Source organism: Marmota flaviventris, chromosome 18 (assembly GCF_047511675.1).
Source record: "Marmota flaviventris isolate mMarFla1 chromosome 18, mMarFla1.hap1, whole genome shotgun sequence".
NCBI lineage: Eukaryota > Metazoa > Chordata > Mammalia > Rodentia > Sciuridae > Marmota > Marmota flaviventris.
The window spans coordinates 7,231,233-7,251,502 of NC_092515.1; the positions used below are offsets into that span (position 1 = coordinate 7,231,233).

Consider the following 20,270-nt stretch of genomic DNA (forward strand, 5'->3'; position numbering starts at 1 on the left):
AGTGTGTTTGTGAGCAATGTGCATATCTTATCTGTGCCTGTAGACAGGCATGCATTGTGTTTCTGTGTATTCATGTATGTGCTGTGCCTGTCTGTGCATGTCTCTGTTGTGTCCCTGTGCACTCCCGTATGTGATACATGTTTCTGTGTTCCCCAGTGCAAGCAATGCCTGTGTATATCTGTGCAGTGTGCATATATGTGATACTTGTGTCTGGGTGTTCTTTGTTGCCTATTGGTGTGTGGATGTCTACGTTTGTGACTATGTGCCTCCCCGTGTCACTATGGTGTCCTTGTGGATCTTTGTCTGAGGCACCTGTGTCTGCGGATTTGGAGCTTTACTTTGTGGTGTGTGTGTGTGTGTGTGTTTGTGATGCTTTGATGTTCCTGCGTGGCCGGGTGCATCTGTGCCAGGGCTGGACTGCCTGTGTGTTCCCAGTGTGGCCTGTCCCTGCATCTTTGTGTGTGACGTGTACGTGTCCCCGTCTGCTGATGGCTGTCCACCTTTGTATGTGATATACTTGTCTATGAGGATTTCTGCGACATGTGTCATTGTGTGTGGGCTGTGTGTGCTTGACATCTGCATCTCAGTGTGTAGCACACGTGTCCATGACAGTGGTGTGTCACAGTGGAGTCACGGCCAGGCACTGTGGACACTGCTCCCCCGCCCCAAGGGTCTACTGGTCCCTGTCTGTCCCCCCCTCCCCTTTCTCCCCTCCCTCCCGGCAGCCAATGCTACCAGGAGCCAGTTGCCATGACAACGCTCCATCCTCCCTCCATCCTCCCTCCTCCCACCCTTCCTCTGACAGGCTCTCTGCTCCCCCAATCCGGGCTGTCCTCGGGGGCGGGGCCCTCAGTCTCGCCCCCCCATCCTACCCTCTCCCCCCCACCCCAGCAACCCGGCTCCCCGGCTCCTCTCCTCTGTCCGCCTCTCCATCCCTTCATCTGTCTGTCCCTTCAAAGAGGGGGAGGGGGGTACCTGAGTCAGTAAGCAACCCCTCCCTCCCCCGTCCTGCGTCTCCTGCCCCACTCCTGGGCTGGGGGGAGGCCAGGGTCGCGCGGGTCCCCATGGCTGGGGGCTGAGGGCCCGCCCCCCCTCCTCCCCAGCCGCCACCACCTCCACCTCCCTTCCATCCTCGACAAGATGCCTGCCCCTGGCGCCCTCATCCTCCTCGCGGCCGTCTCCGCCTCTGGCTGCCTGGCGTCCCCGGCCCATCCCGGTGAGTCTGTGCGGCCATCCGCCTGTCCAGCGGCCCCCACCCCCACCGCGGCCTCACTGCCTGCCCGGGGCCTGTCTGCGGGGCTCCGGCCGCATCACCTGTGCGCGTCTCTGCAGCCAAACTGGGCCTGGAACTGCCGCGCGGACGGTGTCTCTGTCAACAGGGCCTGGGGGAGGCAGGCTGGGGGCTGGGTGGGGAGGGGGGTCTGTTAGGCAACGTGTGTATGTGTGCACGCATGTGTGTGTGCGGGTGTGTGCAGGGAGCTGGGAAGGACGGAGGCTCCGGGAGAATTGGGGCAGAGGGGACGAATACTATTTCGAAGGCGGACACAGCACCGGAGGCTGTCTCTGGCTTTGGGGAGGACCCAGGTCTTGCGGAGTTCCCTTCTCGGGGGTTTGGTTTGGGGCTAGAGGACAAGTCTGTACTCCAAGCGTCCTTAAAAGAGACAGGTCTCAGCCCCCTTGACCGGGGCGGTGGTTGTTCAGAATGGGGCAAGAATCTTCCACCAGCCTGCAGTTAGGGCTCATCCTCTTCCTTCAATGGGGGCGGGGGGGGGGGTGAAGCTGTCCGTAGGAGCGTATTTTAAATTCTGAGCATTCCAGGCCTCACTACTACTACTGCTTCCCTGAGTCCTCACTGGAATTCGCTCAAGTATGGGGTGAGGGGATGCGGTCGGGGGTCCCAGCTTGGGGCGAGAGGAAAGACCCCACCCCCAGCTCAACCACCTGGGAAGGCCTCAAACTACAATTCCCACAATGCCCTGGGTCATCCGGCTCCTCTGTCAAGGGACCCTAGTTGCAGAGCATCGTGGGAGTTGTAGTCCAAGACTGGCCGGGACGGGAGGGGCTTGGAATCCAGGAGCAAGAGGCTGGAAGCTGGAACCCTAGCCCAGACCTGTGCCCACAGATGGATTCGCCCTGGGCCGGGCCCCTCTGGCTCCTCCCTACGCCGTGGTCCTCATTTCCTGCTCCGGCCTGCTGGCCTTCATCTTCCTCCTCCTCACCTGTCTGTGCTGCAAAAGGGGCGATGTCGGTTTCAAGGTGAGGTGCCTGAAGGGATCAACCTGGGGAGGAAGGCCCAGGCCAAGCCTTTCTCCTCAAGCCAGATAACTGGTGGAGAAGGGGCAGAAGTCCAACAGCCCACCCTGGCCTGAAGTTATGGCAAGACCTGGAACCCTGGGATCTGGAAATTGGGCTGGGATGGAGGATGGTTAAGAGAAGCCGGGAGACATACTTAGGAGAATGATTATGGTGCATCTCTCAGCCCTGCGTTCTCCTTCTCACCTCTCCTGGCTACAGGAGTTTGAGAACCCTGAAGGAGAGGACTGCTCTGGGGAGTACACTCCCCCAGCAGAGGAGACCTCCTCATCACAGTCGCTGCCTGATGTCTACATTCTCCCGCTGGCTGAGGTCTCCTTGCCAATGCCTGCCCCGCAACCTTCACACTCAGGTACTGCTTCAGACCCAGACCAGGATCCCATGGTCCCAGAGGACAGGGCTGAAGGCCCTGAGTGTCTTCCCTTCAGGGAAGCTAAGACTGGGAAGGCAGAGGTGAGAGCCCTAGGTTCTTGGAAGTAGCCTGTGGGGAGACAGATCATCCTGGTGGAAGTCAGTGCTTACTCTAAAACCAGATTTGCAGATTCTTGTGGGGCATTGGATGGTGAGATCAGCCTAGATCTCAACCTCAGAGGCAGCCAATGAGAGGCTGACATCAAGTCATTGGAGCTTAGGATGCCAATGGAAAGGCTGATTGGATGCTGGAATCTTGTGGGCAGCCAATGAGGAGGCTGAGATCCTGTTATGGAATGTTAGAAGCAGCCAATGAAAAGAGATTGGTGTCTGCTATGACCCCAGTCCCCACTAAGTGTTTGGGGGGTGGGGAGGTGGCACCCGGGAGAGAAGAGAGGCTCAGGGGCCTCCCCATCCTACTCCTTCCCCAGACATGACCACCCCTTTGAGTCTTAGCCGCCAGCACCTCAGCTACCTGCAAGAGATTGGGAGTGGCTGGTTTGGGAAGGTGAGTGGGGCTTGGGTGGGAGGTAGGGTGTCCATACAGTCCTAGCCTGTCCTCTGTTCTGTGTCCATCCCCCTGCTCTCACCACTTCTCATCTGCCCCTTGCCTCCCCACCCTCAGCCCCGCAGCCTACCCATGCCCCTCCATCCACCTCTCACCTGCATCCTCCTTCCCCATCGTCCACGTCTGTCGGTCAGCGCCTCCCTCCTCACTCCATTGACCACTCTGCCTCGCCACCTGGCTCTCCACGCGTCCGTCCGTCTGTCCATCCTTCCATCTATCCCTGCGTCCATCGGACCTTGGGCCCGTGAGTCTCTCACTCCGAATTGGGTAGGGGAGGGGGCGGTGGATATGAAGTGGGGGCTGGACAGGAGTGGGGAGTTGGGAGCTGTGGAGAGGCGTGCAGCCGCTGACTCGTGGTGCCCCTGGCCAGGTGATCCTCGGAGAGCTCTTCTCTGACTACACCCCAGCCCAGGTGGTGGTGAAGGAGCTCCGAGCCAGCGCAGGGCCGCTGGAGCAGCGCAAGTTCATCTCGGAAGCTCAGCCTTACAGGTAGGGGAGGCTTCTCAGGATGGGGTTCTGGGAGCCCAGACTCTGGGTTTGCCCCTCAGAGAGGTCACATTTAGGAATGGTGTTTCGATGGCAAAAGGTGCGACTTATGCAGTTGAGGGGCAGAAATAAAGAATGTTCATGCACTTCTGCCCTTTTCAGTGCTTTACTCAAATCACTCAATACAATTTCACTCTATAGATTCTTAATCAAGAAAATGACAACCTTAACGCTGGGCACTGCAATAGACATAGTCAATTCACAGCAATCAGTTCTAGATTAGTTCTAAGCACTGCAAACAGCACCTCAGCTACCTGCAAGGCTCAGGACAGACATTCCCTCTGCATGCTAAGTTCAGGTATCATCAGATCAGAAGTCCCAGGCCTTAGGCTTTAAGTCCAGCAGATGCCCACCACTCAGACCGTGGTGATCAGGTCAGGAACCAAGGCCGGCTTCTCCTGGGGTGGAGCTGATGGCCAGCTGGGGAGGCGGTCATAGTCAAGAGGCTGCTGCAGAGTTTGAGAGCGGTGAGAACAACGCAGAGGATCAGGCAGATGAGAAGAGTGGGGTGTCAGCCAAGGTCCCCCTCAGGCTCGTGTGCATCAGGGTCGGCTGGCTGAATGTCTCTTCATTTGCTCCATCATTTATACTAAATTTTGGGGGCTTCTGACTACTCCTTCAATCCCTATCAGCTGCTGCTGGATTTCTCAGTGACATCATTTGTCCTGAGGTTAAAGCATCTGGTCTGGTGGCCCCCACCCTGATTTTCTTGCCTTTCCCTCTTATCAGGGTGAGGGCATTGTGACAGACACTTCACTCTGAGTTTGTCAGGGTAGGGAGAAGTGACTTGTTTATGCCTGAGAGCCCTACTGGAGGGCTCCGTAGGTGTGCCTGGTGAGACTGCAGGTTTCAAACTGGAGTTTTAAAATGGAGTTGCTTAGGCTAAGGCCTAAGACCATCCTTACAAGCGGAAGGAACACAGTGTAGGGTCAAACTGGGTTCAGATCTCAGATCGACTTCTTTCTGGCTGTGCAACTCCGAAAACTTCCCTCCAGAGCCTCAGGTTTTTCCTTGGACAGAGCTGGGGATATGAAGTATGATGGAGGTCAGGGGAGCACTGAAGTTTAGCTAGAGGCCAACTCCTCTCCACTCTGAACCTCGGTATCTTCATCTGGCAAGTGAGCCCAGGAACCCCTTATATCCTCATGAAGAGATCAGATGGGAAGACGTAAGATGACCTGTATTAAGTGCTGGGTACTTGACAGTGGTTCCCTTCCTAAGGCCCCTGCATGGGTAAGGAAGGATACAGCCAGAAGCACAGACCCCCAGCCCTGGGAAGGCCCCCATGCTACCCACTGAGCAGCTCTGCCCTATCCCCTTCTCCCTTGTTACTGTGAGGTCTGGGAAGAGAGACTCGGTGCCTCTCCTCTTTACCCCCGTCCACTCTAAGGGCTCCTAGGATGAGCTCAGGGTAAACATTTGCCAGATAATTGTATTGTGAGGTACTAAGTTTCCTGTCACGGAAAGGGTGTGTGACAGAGATCACTTGGGAGGACAGCTGTAAAAATGGGACTCACCCTGAGAGACACAGACCTTGGACTTTGGCTCTCCCTTACTTCAAAACTGCTCATGATTGCCTGTTGCCCACAGGACAAGTCCCAGTCTTCCCTACAAACCCCAGGTCCTGCACAGTCTGACCCTGTCCCCTTCCTGCCACTGTCCCCTTGCCCCAGCCACTCTCTCCTCTTTACTAAGCCTCCCACAGCAGCCCCTTTCCCTGCCGCGGGAACATGGCTCCTTGCTCATGCACTTTGAACTGGGGGCTCCCTTTCCCTTCTCAGATCTCAGCTCACAGAATCCTTCCCTCACTCCCCACAGGGACAGCCCTGGGGTGTCCCATCATGTCACACATATCCCACTTGGTCATTATTTTCTTTACTTGCTTATCACCCACCAGCCAAACGTGGCTGTTTACATTTAAGCTAAATACAATGAAATCAAATTAGAAGCTCGCTTTCCCAGCCACACTCACCACGTTTCAAGTGCTCTATGAACACTTTGTCACGTGAGCCTTCAATTAACTGGACAGAAGGCACTATTCTCTAAGGTGGAGGAGGTTACAGGACACAGAGCTGCTTTTAGAATACAGGTGGTTGATGGCTGGGGCTTGGCCTCTGGCCCCAACAGCACCAAGTGACCCTTGCCCCCCATCAGGCCTTGCCATGTTTCTACCCCTGACGGGACTGGCTGCTAGCCTGAAATGCTTCACCCCCCGAGTTGCAGACCTCTGTGAAGGCCAAGTCCTTCACCAAGCACGTTTTTATGGAGCACCTTATTGGTCTGTGACTGGGGTCACAGCTGTGAGCAAACTGCCCCCATGTTCTTGCCCTAGAAGAGCTTACCCCACCAAGTGGAGGAGACACAAAAATAAGAACTAAATTTTAAGAAGGAAATCAGAGAATAAGTGGCACGAGGAAATAAGACAGTATGTGACAGAGACAGGTTACTTTGGACGGGAGCATCTGAGAGCCAGGGTTGACCGGAGGTACCAGCCATGCACAGCACTGTGGGGAGTGTCCCAGGCAGAGGAAACAGTAGACGCCAAGGTCGGGAGCCAGTGGCTCGGGAGCCACAGCTAGGACAGAGGGTGAAACACAGCCAGTGGGTTGAGATGTTAAAATAAAAACAGCAGAAACAGCTGGGACCTTGCAGCGCAGACCAGCTCCCTGACCTGGTGAAATTCCTCTCCAGAACCAGATGAGGGAGCTCCATTTTATAGGTGAGACAAATGAAGGCAGGAACTGGTGACATGACTTGGCTGAGATGATACCCCTGGGAAAGTCGGAATTAGGATCAAACTGAGAGTGTGAGGGTGGAGGAGGGGCACTGGCCCAGCATGGGGGAGGGCGGTGAGGCTCCCTGGGGAGACCGTGGGGAAGCTGGGGCCTGCAGAGGACTTTGACAAAGGGGGGCATGCTCCAGAATTCTTAAGTGCCAAGGCTGGGAGCCTAAGCAGGGTCTGCCACCATGTTTGGGAAGATGTACACTGGGTGAAGAGGGGACAGGCCAGCTCTAGAGACAGAGGACACCAAAGAGCAGGGCTCTGGGAAGCCACAAAGCACTGTGAGCAGGTGAATGGCAGGTCAGGGACAAACTGAAGGGGAGGGATGGGAGGCAGGCCTGAAGGCAGAGAGGCCCAGGCAGGAGGGTAGAGGCAAGAGGAGGCTGGGAATGAGGAGGAATGGGTCACTTCGGGGTCTGACTTGGCACTGTAGGCCAGTGAGGGAGAGCAAAGGGACTCTGAGTGAGGAAATAGACCAAAGAGGTTGCCCACGGGCTGGGGATGTACTCAGTTGGTAGAGTGCTCGCCTCACATGCACAAAGTCCTGGGTTCGATCCCCAGCACCACAAAAGAAGAGGTTGACTAGGTTGGGTGCTATGGGGGAGCTGCGGTGGGAGGGAGGGCAGCTCCTCACCCGCAGCCTCCCCCACAGGAGCCTGCAGCACCCCAACGTCCTCCAGTGCCTGGGCCTCTGTGTGGAGACGCTGCCCTTCCTGCTGATCATGGAGTTCTGTCAGCTGGTGAGGTCGGGGTGGGGGCGAGACTCGGGAGCTAGAGGAGGGAGAGGTGGGGCAAACCGAGGACCCCTGCCCCCCACTCTGTATCACCATCCCGAGGCACTCGTGTGGCGGCGCCCCATTCTTGAGCTCGCTGTACGCATGCCTGCCCTGAAGCGGGGAAACTGAGGTCGAGGGGCCGTCCAGCCTCCTCCTTCGCTTCAGACTAGCTGCACTGTTAGTGTCCTGGAGGGGCTGCTGTGCTGACCTGTTCCTGTCTCCCTCTCAGGGGGACCTGAAGCGTTACCTCCGAGCCCAGCGGCCCCCCGAGGGCCTGTCCCCAGAGCTGCCCCCTCGAGATCTGCGCACACTGCAGAGGATGGGCCTGGAGATCGCCCGCGGGCTGGCGCACCTGCACTCGCACAACTACGTGCACAGGTGGGCCACGGGGGAGGAGCTAAAGCAGGGAGGTGTCTTGAGGGCGGGCATCCGGGGAAAGCCCGGGAGGCACAGTAGAAAGGGGAGTTGGGGAAGAGAAGGGGCGGGGCCGAGGAGAATGGGGAGGAGGCAGGGGGATAAGGAGGAGAGGAGGAGCCAGGAGAGGAAAGAAGGTGGTCCAGGGGACGGAGGGGCCAGGAGAGGAGGGGAAGAGCCAAAGGGGGAGGAGCCAGGGAGGGGCGGGGGGAGCCCAAACAGGAGGAGTTAGGAGAGGGAGGGGCCAGCAGAGGAGGGGAGAGACCCGGAGGGGAGGAACCAGGAGAGGAAAAGGAGGAGTTAGGGGAGAGGAGTGTGCGGAGGCAAAGCAACCTGGGCGAGGGAGTAAGGGGCGGAGTCAGAGGGAGAGTGGGCGTGGTTCTGCCCTCACTGGTCTCGCCCCGCCCCCAGCGACCTGGCCTTGCGCAACTGCCTGCTGACCTCTGACCTCACGGTGCGCATCGGAGATTATGGGCTGGCCCACAGCAACTACAAGGTGGGGGCGGCCCTCCGCCCGGGCGGGGGGGCTCTGGGGGTGCCTTGACCCTCCTGACCCTGTCCCGGCCCCTCCCCTGCCAGGAGGACTACTACCTGACCCCCGAGCGCCTATGGATCCCCTTGCGCTGGGCAGCGCCCGAACTCCTCGGGGAGCTGCACGGGACCTTCATGGTGGTGGACCAGAGTCGAGAGAGCAACATCTGGTAAGGGGCCTGGCTTTGGAGGGCAGGGAAGATGGAAGATCACTGGATGCCTCCCCTGGGGGAGGACCCCTGAGGAGCAGGGCTGCGCTGAGCCCTCTGTGCCTTCTGCTCCCTACAGGTCCCTGGGGGTGACCCTGTGGGAGCTGTTTGAGTTTGGGGCACAGCCCTACCGCCACCTGTCAGACGAGGAGGTCCTCGCCTTTGTTGTCCGCCAGCAGCACGTCAAGCTAGCCCGCCCCAGGCTCAAGCTGCCCTATGCCGACTACTGGTGAGGACCAGGCCGACTCCTGGCCCCTAGCCTTGCCCATCCCACCCAGGATGGTCTCAGTCCCTCCACCTCTTCCACACACCACCTACAATCTCACTTGCTCCCAAGAACAGAGAAGTGACCTCCTCACCCCCCTCGAGCCAGCATCTGCCACTTGGAGTGGGTAAACTGAGGCAGGAGGTGGCAGAGCTGGGGTCTGAACTGTGAATTCACTAAGACTCAGCCCAGATGGAGACAGTGTCCTGGCTCCTTCTTCCCATTGACTTTACTGTCCCTCTCTCTCTGGGACCCTGACCCACCTGGAGGCCTCAGGCCCACTCTTGGGGTCTCCGTCCCTGTCTGGGGATCCCCCTGCTTACGCTTGCCTCTCTGTTTCCCTCCAGGTATGACATCCTGCAGTCCTGCTGGCGGCCGCCTGCCCAGCGCCCCTCAGCCTCTGATCTCCAACTGCAGCTCACGTACCTGCTCTCTGAGCGCCCCCCCAGACCCCCACCTCCTCCACCCCCACCCCGAGATGGTCCCTTCCCCTGGCCCTGGCCGCCATCGCACAGTGCACCCCGCCCAGGGACCCTGTCCTCGCCGTTCCCCCTTCTGGATGGCTTCCCTGGGGCTGACCCTGATGATGTGCTCACGGTCACTGAGAGTAGCCGTGGCCTCAACCTTGAGTGCCTGTGGGAGAAGGCGAGGCGTGGGGCAGGCCGGGGTGGGGGGGCACCTCCCTGGCAGCCGGCGTCTGCACCCCCAGCCCCCCATGCCAACCCCTCCAACCCTTTCTATGAGGCACTGTCCACACCCAGTGTGCTGCCGGTCATCAGCGCCCGCAGCCCCTCGGTGAGCAGCGAGTACTACATCCGCCTGGAGGAGCATGGCTCCCCACCCGAGCCCCTCTTCCCCAACGACTGGGACCCCCTGGACCCAGGCGTGCCTGCCCCTCAGGCCCCTCAGGCCCCCTCCGAGGTGCCCCAGCTGGTGTCCGAGACCTGGGCGTCCCCCCTCTTCCCTGCGCCCCGGCCCTTCCCGGCCCAGTCCTCAGCATCAGGCAGTTTCCTGCTGAGTGGCTGGGACCCCGAGGGCCGGGGCGCTGGGGAGACCCTGGCCGGAGACCCTGCCGAGGTGCTGGGGGAGCGGGGCACTGCCCCATGGGCCGACGAGGAGGAGGAGGAGGAGGAGGGCAGCTCCCCCGGCGAAGACAGCAGCAGCCTCGGGGGTGGCCCCAGCCGCAGGGGCCCCCTGCCCTGCCCCCTGTGCAGCCGCGAGGGGGCCTGCTCCTGCCTGCCACTGGAGCGGGGAGACGCCGTGGCTGGCTGGGGGGGCCACCCTGCCCTTGGCTGTCCCCACCCCCCCGAGGACGACTCATCCTTGCGGGCAGAGCGGGGTTCCCTGGCCGACCTGCCCCTGGCCCCCCCCACCTCAGCCCCCCCCGAATTTCTGGACCCCCTCATGGGGGCCGCAGCACCCCAGTACCCCGGGCGGGGGCCACCTCCCGCTCCCCCCCCCCCGCCGCCACCTCCCCGGGCCTCCACGGAACCGGCCCCGTCCCCCGACCCCCCGTCGGCCGTGGCCAGTCCAGGCTCAGGCCTGTCGTCTCCGGGCCCCAAGCCGGGGGACAGCGGCTACGAGACCGAGACCCCTTTTTCCCCCGAGGGAGCCTTCCCAGGTGGGGGGGCGGCCGAGGAGGAAGGGGTCCCTCGGCCGCGGGCTCCCCCCGAGCCACCCGACCCAGGAGCGCCCCGGCCACCCCCAGACCCGGGTCCCCACCCACCCCCAGGGAACCGGGAGAAGCCAACTTTCGTAGTTCAAGTGAGCACCGAGCAGCTACTGATGTCCCTGCGGGAGGATGTGACGAGGAACCTCCTAGGGGACAAGGGGGTGACATCCCGGGAGACAGGACCCAGGAAGGCGGGGAGAGGCCCCGGGAACAGAGAGAAAGTCCCAGGCCTGAACAGGGACCTGACAGTCCTGGGCGGCGGGAAGAAAGCCCCAAACCTGAGCCTCCCCGTGAACGGGGTGACAGTGTTGGAGAACGGGGATCAGAGAGCCCTGGGCATCGAGGAGAAGGCGGCGGAGAATGGGGGCCTGGAGTCCCCAGAGAGAGAAGAGAAAGTGCTGGAGAATGGGGACCTGACACCCCCAAGGAAGGAGGAGAAAGCCTTGGAGAATGGGGAGCTGAGGTCCCCAGAGGCCGGGGAGAAGCTGCTGGTGAATGGGGGACTGGTGTCCCCAAAGAGCGAGGAGATGGTGTCAGAGAATGGGAGCCTGAGATTCCCCAGGAACACGGAGAGACCACCAGAGACTGGGCCTTGGAGAGCCCCAGGGCCCTGGGAGAAGACGCTCGAGAGTGGGGGTCCAGCCCCCACGATCGGGGAGCCAGCCCCAGAGACCTCACTGGAGAAAGCCCCCATACCCGGCGAGGTGGCCTTGCCCCAGAACGGCTTGGAGACAGCCCCTGGCCCCCTTGGCCCAGCCCCCAAGAGCGGGACACTGGAACCCGGGACCGAGAGGAGAGCCCACGAGACTGGGGGGGTGCAGAGAGCCCCCGGGGCTGGGAGGCTGGACCTCGGGAGTGGGGGCCAAGCCCCAGTGGGCATGGGGATGGCCCCCGGCGGCGGCCCCGGAAGCGGCGTGGACGCAAAGGCCGGATGGGTAGACAGCACGAGGCCACAGCCACTGCCACCGCCGCCACTGGAGGCCCAGCTGAGGAGGCCGGAGCCAGCGCCCCAGAGATCCAAGCCGGAGGTGGCCCCCGAGGGAGAACTCGGGGTCCCAGACAGCAGGGCCGCCGGAGACACGGCACCCAGCGGAGACGGGGACCCCCCCAAGCCCGAGAGGAAGGGCCCCGAGATGCCACGACTGTTCTTGGACTTGGGACCCCCTCAGGGGAACAGCGAGCAGATCAAAGGTGAGGGGTTTGTGGGGAGTCTGAGGGCCACTCCTTCCAGGGTGCGAGGTGCAGGGGCCTCCCGGTCAGGAGCGGCAGGTCTGGCTGGCTTGGTGCACGCAGACCCTGGAGCCACTGCTGGGCTCAGATCCTGCCTGTTCCCTTGCTGGTGGCTGTCTTGGGCAAATGTCCAGACTGCGCTGCCTCGCCTCACTGTGGTTGTAAGGGCTGAGCCAGGAGTCCACAGCACTCATCCAGTGTCGGGACTCAGTCCCAGCTGTCACTGCAGTCCAGTTAGACCAGGGGTCTCAAGGTCAGATGCCCACAGGGCCCCATGCTTAGGGCAATGGCAAAGTGGGCTAGGGGACTGAAGAGGGGTTGGGAGCCAGTGCCTTGTCTCGAGGAGATGCCACCCTCAGGAAGCTTACCTGGGGTTGCTCCAGCTGCTACTCTCCCCTTTTAAACTAGAGCGCTGGGGTTTTATTAATGATGCTGACCAATCTCAAGGGGGACAGTCAGCCTGCACACACACACACACACACACACAGGCCCCGCTGCCGGCCTGTGATCTCTGATTTGAATTTGACAGTAGGCTAAGTTGTCTCTGGGCATACCAGGACCTAGGGGTGCTGTGAGCTGAGGGGAGGGAACACCTGAGTGGTGAATGTTGATGGGACACAGGAAGCTTCTTGTCACCTGGAGGGCTGTTAAAAGATAAACAGGAAAGATAAGCAGCCCTATCTAGATGTGGACATAGGGACAGTCGCCAGCCTCTGGGAGGCCAGATTGCTGATGTGGGAGTTCTAAGGTCCTGGCCTGTTTTACACTGGAGAAGGGTCACCTGTGGCTGTGTGGGCAAGGGTCTGGGAGGGGGTAGCACACAGGCCTTTCCTTCCACAAGGCCTGTGGTGTCACACACTGCCACCTCCTTGGGGTGGTTGTGAGCAGCATGAAAATGTTGGGGATTAGCAGCTGAGATTCCTCAGCGGATCTGGGTTGGGCTCAGTTGCTGGGTGAGGAGAAGCTGGGATTGGCTTCCTTTTCTCCACCAGTGAACTCTGTTCACCCTTCAAGACCCTACCCCAAATTCCCCTTCCCTGGGAAGGCTTCCTGATTTCTAAAGGCTGTCACCTGTCCTTCCTCTGGGTACCCATGGCCCCTGAGAGTGCTCTCTCTGCAGCAGCCCTCCCCTGACCCCATCACCCTGAGATGGTTGGTCATGGAAGACCTCAGTAAGGTGACTTTTGGGCAGTTGTGAAGGAAGGAGGGAGTGAGCCAAGTGGACATCTGAAGGAAGGGTGTCCAGGTAGAGAGCATCAAGCGGACACTAGTCGGGCATGTTTAGAGAATCGTAAAAGGTCAGTGAAAGGTAACAGAGAGGAGGAAGGTAACCGAGTCCACACCCATCCTTCTCCCACCCCATTCCTGGCCCACCTCTTATCCCCAGCACTGCCCCACCCCACCCCCACCCCCAGGGACTGCACACAGTTCATCTTTGGAGGAATGAGTGGCCCCTGTTCATTTGCTGGTGAGCAAACTCTGTTTGCTCAAAGAGGTGGACCTTCTTGTTCAGAAAAACTGGCAAGGGAGCAAGTTAGGCTAAGTCTTCCCTCTCAGCAGGCTGAGCCTGGGAAGTCGTAGGACAAAGGGCTTAGAGAAGGGACTTGTAGACACCCAGCTTTGGCAATCAAGGGCCACAGGGGGGAAGTACTTTGCTCACTGTCAAACAACAGGGAACATCATTCATTAATCCCACAAATGTTGACTGAGTACTTCTATGTGCTCAGGGCCTGGGAATATGCCACAAATGAACCCCAAGTGTCTGTCCCGGGGCGAGGCAAACACTAACCACAATGCCACAGAAACATAGTTATATGCTGAGAAAATCTGCTGGGAGGGAGAGGGACCCAGGTATGGGACCCAGCAGGTGTGCCTGACCCAAAGCCCAGAGCTGGAGGGGGAGCAGGACTTGAGCTAGAAAAGGGATTTCCAGGCAGGTGGCCCTGCACCTACAATGGCTCAGAGGTGGAAAGAAGGGGGCCGGCATGTGGCTGGACTAAGAATGAATGGGGACAGAGGTGAGAGGTAAGCCGGGCCAGGCACTCTAGCCTGCCTGGCCGTGGAGAGAAGCTGGGGCTTTATGCTCTGGGTTCTCGGGGGCCATGGGGAGAGTAAGCAAAGGAGTGGGGTGGAGCTCTTTCTCACCCTGCGTGGAGACAGCCTCGGTGCAGCCCTTCAGTTCAGGGTGGAGGCGGAAGACCAAGGCCTGCACTATGCCCAGGGCTTACCCCAGGACACAGCTGGGTGGGAGGGCCTGCCTCAGTTTACCCAGGACAGGCGCTTACCTGCTCTCTCCCCTCGCAGCCAAGCTCTCGCGGCTCTCGCTGGCGCTACCGCCGCTCACGCTCACGCCATTCCCGGGGCCGGGCCCTCGTCGGCCCCCGTGGGAGGGCGCGGACGTCGGGGCGGCTGGCGGGGAGGCCGGCGGGGCGGGGGCGCCGGGGCCGGCGGAGGACGGGGAGGACGAGGACGAGGACGAGGAGGAGGACGAGGAGGCGGGCGCGGCGGCGGGGCAGCGGGGCTCCGGGAGGACGCGGGCAGCCCCGGTGCCCGTCGTGGTGAGCAGCGCCGACGCGGACGCGGCCCGCCCGCTGCGGGGGCTGCTCAAGTCTCCGCGCGGGGCCGACGAGTCCGAGGACAGCGAGCTGGAGAGGAAACGCAAGATGGTCTCCTTCCACGGGGACGTGACCGTCTACCTCTTCGACCAGGTGGGCATCCTCAAAGGTCGCGGGTAGCCTGGGACCGGTCAGCAGCCTGGAGGGAGGCAGACCTCTGGTGGGGCGGTGCTGACCAGCGGGGGCGGGGCCTGACCACAGGGGGCGTGGCTTATAGGATTATAGTATGGGGCGGAGCCTGGGGCAGGTCTAGAAAGGCAGGATGAGACCTAGCAATGGGGCGGGGCTGTGAGGATGGGGCGGGATCTGAGTTGGGAGTGGGGTCAGCCTGAAGGGAGGCCAAACCTCGACTGGGCGGGGTTAGAGGTGGTGGACCAGCGAGGGTGGAATCTGGAAGGAGGCCTGGTCTAGAGAGGGTCGTGGTGGGCGTGGCCTAGATGGGACAGGGTTCGAGGGGGCGGGGCCTGGAGGGTGGGAAAGTACCTGAGAGCAACTGGTCAGGGAATGAGGTGAGACTGGGAAAATGAGACGTGGGAATGGGAAGGGGTTAAGGGGGTGGGCGAATTCTAGAGAGGGAGTTGGAACTGGACTGAGGGGGAGACCTGTGGTGTGGAGGGATATGGAGAGCTTAGAGAGGCCTGCAGAATGTGAGCGGATCTGGAAGAAAAGGGAAGGACTTTGTAGAGGAACCTGGAGAGGCTAGGCAGAAGGTATTGAGCAGATGGGGGCGTGGCCTAGGGGTGGGGACGGAGACTAGTGCAGTTTGGACTAGGCTGGCTCAGGGTGGGGGGATCTTAACCAGGTGGGACTTAAGATTTGGGGTAGGATCAGGAATGGGAGGAACTAATGACTGGCGGGTCATAGAGAGATGGGTTGAGGATCGTGTTAAAAGTAACAGAGGGGGCTGGGACTGGGGCTCAGAGGCAGCGCACTTGCCTGGCATGTGTGAGGTACAGGGTTTGATTCTCAGCACCGCCTATAAGTAAGTAAAATAAAAGTCCATCAACAACTAAAAAAAATTTTTTTTTTTTTTTTAATAAGAAGCCTGTCTGTAATCCCAGTTGCTTGGGAGGCTGAGGCCGGAGCATTGCAAGTTCAAGGCTAGCCCAGCAACTTGGCGAGACCTGTCTCAAAAAAATTTTTTTTTTAAATTTAAAAGGGTTGGGGATGTAGCTCAGTAGTTCCTAGTTTAGAAGATAAAGCGGAAGGGCGTGGTGGTTGTGCTTATGGACTGAGGGCCTGTCTGGATAAACCTGGGTCAGGGCTGAGGTCATAAGATGAACGAGAACAGAGTCAAGAGCTGGAGCCAGCCCACTTTTTTATCCCCCCCAAAAAAGATTGGAACTTGGAGGGCTGGGTTGGGGCCACTTCTGAAGGCGGGGCTTAGGGGCAGGATCATCACCTCCTGGAGCTGGATGTGAACAGGGTGGGGTAGTTCTGGGGTACAAAATTGGACGCCTGCGACCTAAATCTGGGAGAGAGGTGGGCCGAGGAAGATGGAGTGGGGCTCACGGAGATGGTTTTGTGTTGGGGCAACGCGGGAAGCAGAGCCGTGAGAAGCCGGAGAGTTGTCCTGCGGAGGCTACTAGTGGTCCTGGGCGGGGCCTAGCTGTGGGCAGGGCTCGCAGGCAGGTAAGGAGCCTCGGGCCAGGTCGAAGTTAAGGCGGAGCCGAGGCAGACGGGGGTCCCGGCCACCTTTTCATAGAGTACGAGTCGGTGACAACTCGGGACACCTGAAGCCCCGGAAATGTCAGCGGGGCTTGTGGCTTGTTAGGGATGCGGTGGGCGGGATGTGACGTTCGTGCCCTCTCGGGTGCCCTCATCTGCCTCCTCAGGAGACGCCAACCAACGAGCTGAGCGTCCAGGGCCCCTCCGAGGGGGACACGGACCCGTCAACGCCCCCAGCGCCCCCGACGCCTCCCCACCCCGCCACCCCCGGAGATGGGTTTCCCAGCAACGACAGCGGCTTTGGTGAGGGGCGGGGCGGGGGGCGGGGCGGGGAGCAAGGGGAGGGGCGGGGCGAGGGGCGGGAACCGGGGGGACCCCGCGGAGTCTGAGGGCTGGCGGGGTCTCTCCTCTCCCCCAGGAGGCAGTTTCGAGTGGGCGGAGGATTTCCCCCTCCTCCCCCCACCAGGCCCCCCCCTGTGCTTCTCCCGCTTCTCCGTCTCGCCTGCGCTGGAGACCCCGGGGCCGCCCGCCCGGGCCCCCGACGCCCGGCCCGCAGGTACAGTGCTCCAGGCCCCGGCCTGCCCTCTGCGGTCTCTGTCCGCACGTTTCCCCGCACCTTGCTCATCTCTGGATTTACCTGCGTCTGTCTCTTCCTTAGTCCCTCTCAGTCACCACGACACCCACTCAGCTGTGGGACGAGTCAGACAGTCCGGCAGACGGTCTTGGGCACTCACGCCCCCTCCCTGAGCCGGAGATTCCCTTTCTCTGAGGATCACACAACACACACACTCTCTTGCCCATCGTTGCCCCTCTTCTTGGCTCCAGCTCCTGCCTGGCACCTGCTGGATCTGGATTCCACTCCGCTGGTGGAGGCATGTTGGTCAGGCAGGCAGAGAGAACCTAGCGAGCTCCACGCTGGGTAGTAAGGACTGCAGCGGAGAGGAGGTGGCCAGGGAGGCCCACCGCAGTGATGGCAGCTGCTGCTGCAACTACAGCAAGCTGTCATATAGACCTCATTGTGCATGCGGTGTTTAACCCACGTAGTCCTCACCGTGATCCCATGGGGTCAATTCTATTCTTGTCCCCATTCTACAATAGGGAAAACTGAGGCACAGAAAGGAGGGAGGGGCTGGGATTTGAACCCCCATCTCTGGCCTGAGTCCACGCCTACTCCAGTATGCATGATTTGTCAGGCTCTTTTCCTGGGCCATTCCACACATTCTATATCGCCCATTCTCAGTCCGTCTTGGGAGAAGATCGGGCATCCTTAGTTGATAACTGCGGGAAGCCAAGGCTAGTGAGAGGGCACCGGCAAGTCTCGCTGGCAGGACGGATGCTGGACTGATCTCTCTTCTGCCCTCTGCTGCCGATCCAGAGAACACCCCAGGATGCCCGTGGCTTTGTGTTCAAAAACAGCTGAGAATGTGCAAGATGCAACTGGGCCTTTTCAGAGAAGGTTCCATTACTGCTCCCCCAAATATTGCCCGAGTCCAAAAGTTGGCCCCACCATTTCTCAGCTGTAGAACTTAGGGCAAGTCACTTTCCCTCTCTGTGCTTTAGTTTCCTCATCTCTAGAATGCGGGTGATAATTAATAGCATCTCCTAAGGCAGTTGAGGGCGTTTAACGGTTTGATCCTGTGTATGGAGCAGGAAGCCTGACTGTAGCAGTGGTCACTAACCGCCAGCTGTCATTGCCTTAACTAGGTGGACGTTCACTGAGTGCCCCGTGTGCGGGCTGTGTGGGCTGGGGGGACTCAGTGCTGACCAAGAGTCTGCCTGGCTGTGCACCCAAACACCGCCTGAATCACAGAGAAAGCAAATGACAAGAGGAAAGGGCTTTGTCTTCCCAGTAGCTGTGTCACTTGACCAGGGACTTGAAGGGCTGGTTGTCATTAAATGGGTGAAAGGGAAGGGGACAGCATGCTAGGGCCATGAGTCGGGGAACAGCTTGCAGAAAGGGCCAGAGGCAGGAGAGAGCTTGGCTGGTTCCTGGAACAGAAGGGAGGCCAGCATGGCCGAGGTGAGAGGGGCAGGGCAGACCCTGGAGGGCCTGCTGTGGACTGAGAGGCTGGGACCCGTCCTGGGGATGCTAGGGAGCCATGGAGGGCTGTAGGGAGAGGAGGGCTGGGCCAGTGTTGGGTATAGGAAAGCACTCTGGGGCCAGGAGGAGTCCACAGGTGGGAGAGAGTGGAAACTGGGTGGAGGGGAGAGGCTGGGGCAGGCATCCAGGAGAGGAGCTGGTGAGCGGGGACCACAGGGAGGAGGGGCAGGGCAGAGTCAAGGGCAGAGCAGACAGGGCTGGGCTGACTCTTGGCTGCATTTGCAGGCCTCACCCCAAATGTCACTTCCTCCCTGACACCCCTATCTCAGGGCAGGGCTCCCATGAGGAGAAGTGGGATAGTTCCAGGGCACAGGGACACCAGCCAAATGATGAGTCAGGGCTGAGGCCAGCAGGGCCAGTCAGCGAGGGTGACCTCACCTTTAGTCACTGGAAATCGAGACAGAGAGCCCAGTCGTGCGAAACCCCAAATCCCTGTACTCAGTTGACAGATATTCCCAGTGCAGCCCGGGCTGGGAAGCTGCTGAGTCCCTGGCCATGGCGGGGCCCGCAGTGGGCACCCCTCTGTGCTCGGTGCCACTCTGCCCACTTCGGCATTTCCTGGGTGCTGAGTGATGCCACATGCCCCAGGTCTCCCTACTCTTTTGTAAAGGAGCTAGAGCTGGGCATGGTGGCACACGCCTATGATCCTAGCAACTTGGCTGAGGCAGGAAAATCACAAGTTCAAAGCCAGCCTCAGTAACTTAGTGAGACCCTCAGCAACTTAGTGAGACCCTGTCTCAAGAAAGGGCTGGGGATATAATTCTGGTTAATTCCACTGGGTTCAATTCCTAGTACCAAAAAAAGAAAAAGTAAAGGAGTGTGGGGCCATGTTTCTCATTTAAAGAAGAAAGCAGAGGCTATGGGACAGGGAGCGCAGAGTGGGAGTGAGTCCCCAGGGAGACGCCGGCGGTGGAGTCTGTTCGGGCTGGCAGTAGCCCTTGGTGAGACCCTTCACGTGCTGGCCTTAGCTCTGTGGATCTGTGGGCCGGACAAGGCTTTTGTATGGCTTGGAGTGACCAGAGGATTGGTATTGGGAAAGTTTGGCAGGAGGTTCCTGGGGAGAGACTTTTCCATGGGGAAGGAGGGAACTTTTGATAGGCTGGAGACACTGACCACTGTGCTGGTCTTCACTGGGCTTACTTCTGCTGTAGAGGGGTAAGGAGACAGAAAGTTCTTCCAGAATGACTGGGATGGCCCTGGAGTGAGAAATGTGAAAAAAATTACTCAGAGGGAAGCAAGTGACCAGTTACCCCAGTGGGTAACTACTTGACCCAAAACGGATGGGCAAGGCCTCTGAGGGGCACATTGTGTGAGGGTCTGAGCTACATGGGAAGAGCGTTCAGAGCAGCAGGGACAGCAGAAGCAAAGGCCCTGGGGTCAAGGCTCTGCTTAGAACATCAGAGGAATAGCGAGGAGGCCAGTGTGTGGCACACAGGGGAAATGGGGTAGGTGAGGACAGAGACGGGGACAGGGCAGATGGTGGGGACTCCCTCGGTTTTGTGTTCAATTTGAGTTGGAGGCCATGAGCCTGTCCTCCTGTAATTCCATTTCTCTTTCCTCTCTCTCTATCCTCAGGCCCCGTGGAGAACTGATTCCCCAAAGACCTGACCCCCCTGCACCCCCAGAAGAGGGTTTGAGAGTAGAATCCTCTGTGGACGAGGGAGCCACTGCCACCACGGCAGACGCCGACTCCGGGGAGGTCCCTGAGGCTGGGCCCTCCCCCTCCCCCACCATGTGCCAAACGGGAGGCCCCGGCCCCCCACCCCCCAGCCCTCCGGACGGCTCCCCTGACCCCCCAGACCCCCTCGGTGCCAAATGAGGCAGGAAGCCCCCATCCCTTCCTGGAGAGCCGCCTTTCTTGGAACTGAACTGAACTCTTTTGGGCCTGGCGCCCCTGGGCACAGCGAAGGTCCCACCTCGCCCACTCCCAGCCCCATGCAGGGGCCGCAGGCTTCTGGGACCTGGACCCCCCATCTCGCGCCTCCCTTCCCCTCCCCAGCCTGGCCCCTGGAGGGGCTTCTGGTTCCAACCTTCGCGTGGCATTTTCACATTATTTAAAAAAGATAAAAACAACTTTTTGGAGGAACGTGGAGCCTGTGTGTGCTTGGGGAGGTGACGTGGGGAGGGAGGACACCGTTCTCGCGGCCCCCATCGGGCAGATGGGACACC

At 59.9% G+C, this 20,270-nt stretch overlaps 1 protein-coding gene across 2 annotated transcripts; it reads left to right on the plus strand.

Moving 5' to 3' along the window:
• The first annotated feature begins 1,133 nt into the window (after nt 1-1,133).
• Nucleotides 1,134-19,906, plus strand: Lmtk3 (lemur tyrosine kinase 3). Of its 2 annotated transcripts, XM_071604236.1 has the most exons (15): nt 1,134-1,216; nt 2,123-2,256; nt 2,515-2,665; nt 3,156-3,232; nt 3,663-3,781; nt 7,273-7,360; nt 7,626-7,774; nt 8,222-8,306; nt 8,390-8,511; nt 8,630-8,779; nt 9,163-11,678; nt 14,022-14,425; nt 16,168-16,303; nt 16,419-16,556; nt 19,677-19,906. In XM_071604236.1, the coding sequence occupies exons 1-15, from the start codon at nt 1,141-1,143 to the stop codon at nt 19,691-19,693; spliced, it is 4,362 nt and encodes a 1,453-aa protein (XP_071460337.1). In that variant the 5' UTR covers nt 1,134-1,140; the 3' UTR covers nt 19,694-19,906. The 2 variants fall into 2 exon arrangements, with proteins under 2 accessions (XP_071460337.1, XP_071460336.1); XM_071604235.1 differs by lacking the exon at nt 19,677-19,906 and having other exon boundaries at nt 16,419-16,776.
• The last annotated feature ends 364 nt before the right edge of the window (nt 19,907-20,270 follow it).

What these genes read in the sequence shown, in the direction of transcription:
- Lmtk3 (XM_071604235.1), top strand. Translation starts at nt 1,141, where the DNA reads ATGCCTGCCCCTGGCGCCCTCATCCTCCTCGCGGCCGTCTCCGCCTCT. An exon ending in GGAGTGGCTGGTTTGGGAAG is followed by an intron (nt 3,233 to 3,662) that starts GTGAGTGGGGCT and finishes GCCCCTGGCCAG; the next exon opens with GTGATCCTCGGAGAGCTCTT. An exon ending in GAACAGCGAGCAGATCAAAG is followed by an intron (nt 11,679 to 14,021) that starts GTGAGGGGTTTG and finishes CTCCCCTCGCAG; the next exon opens with CCAAGCTCTCGCGGCTCTCG.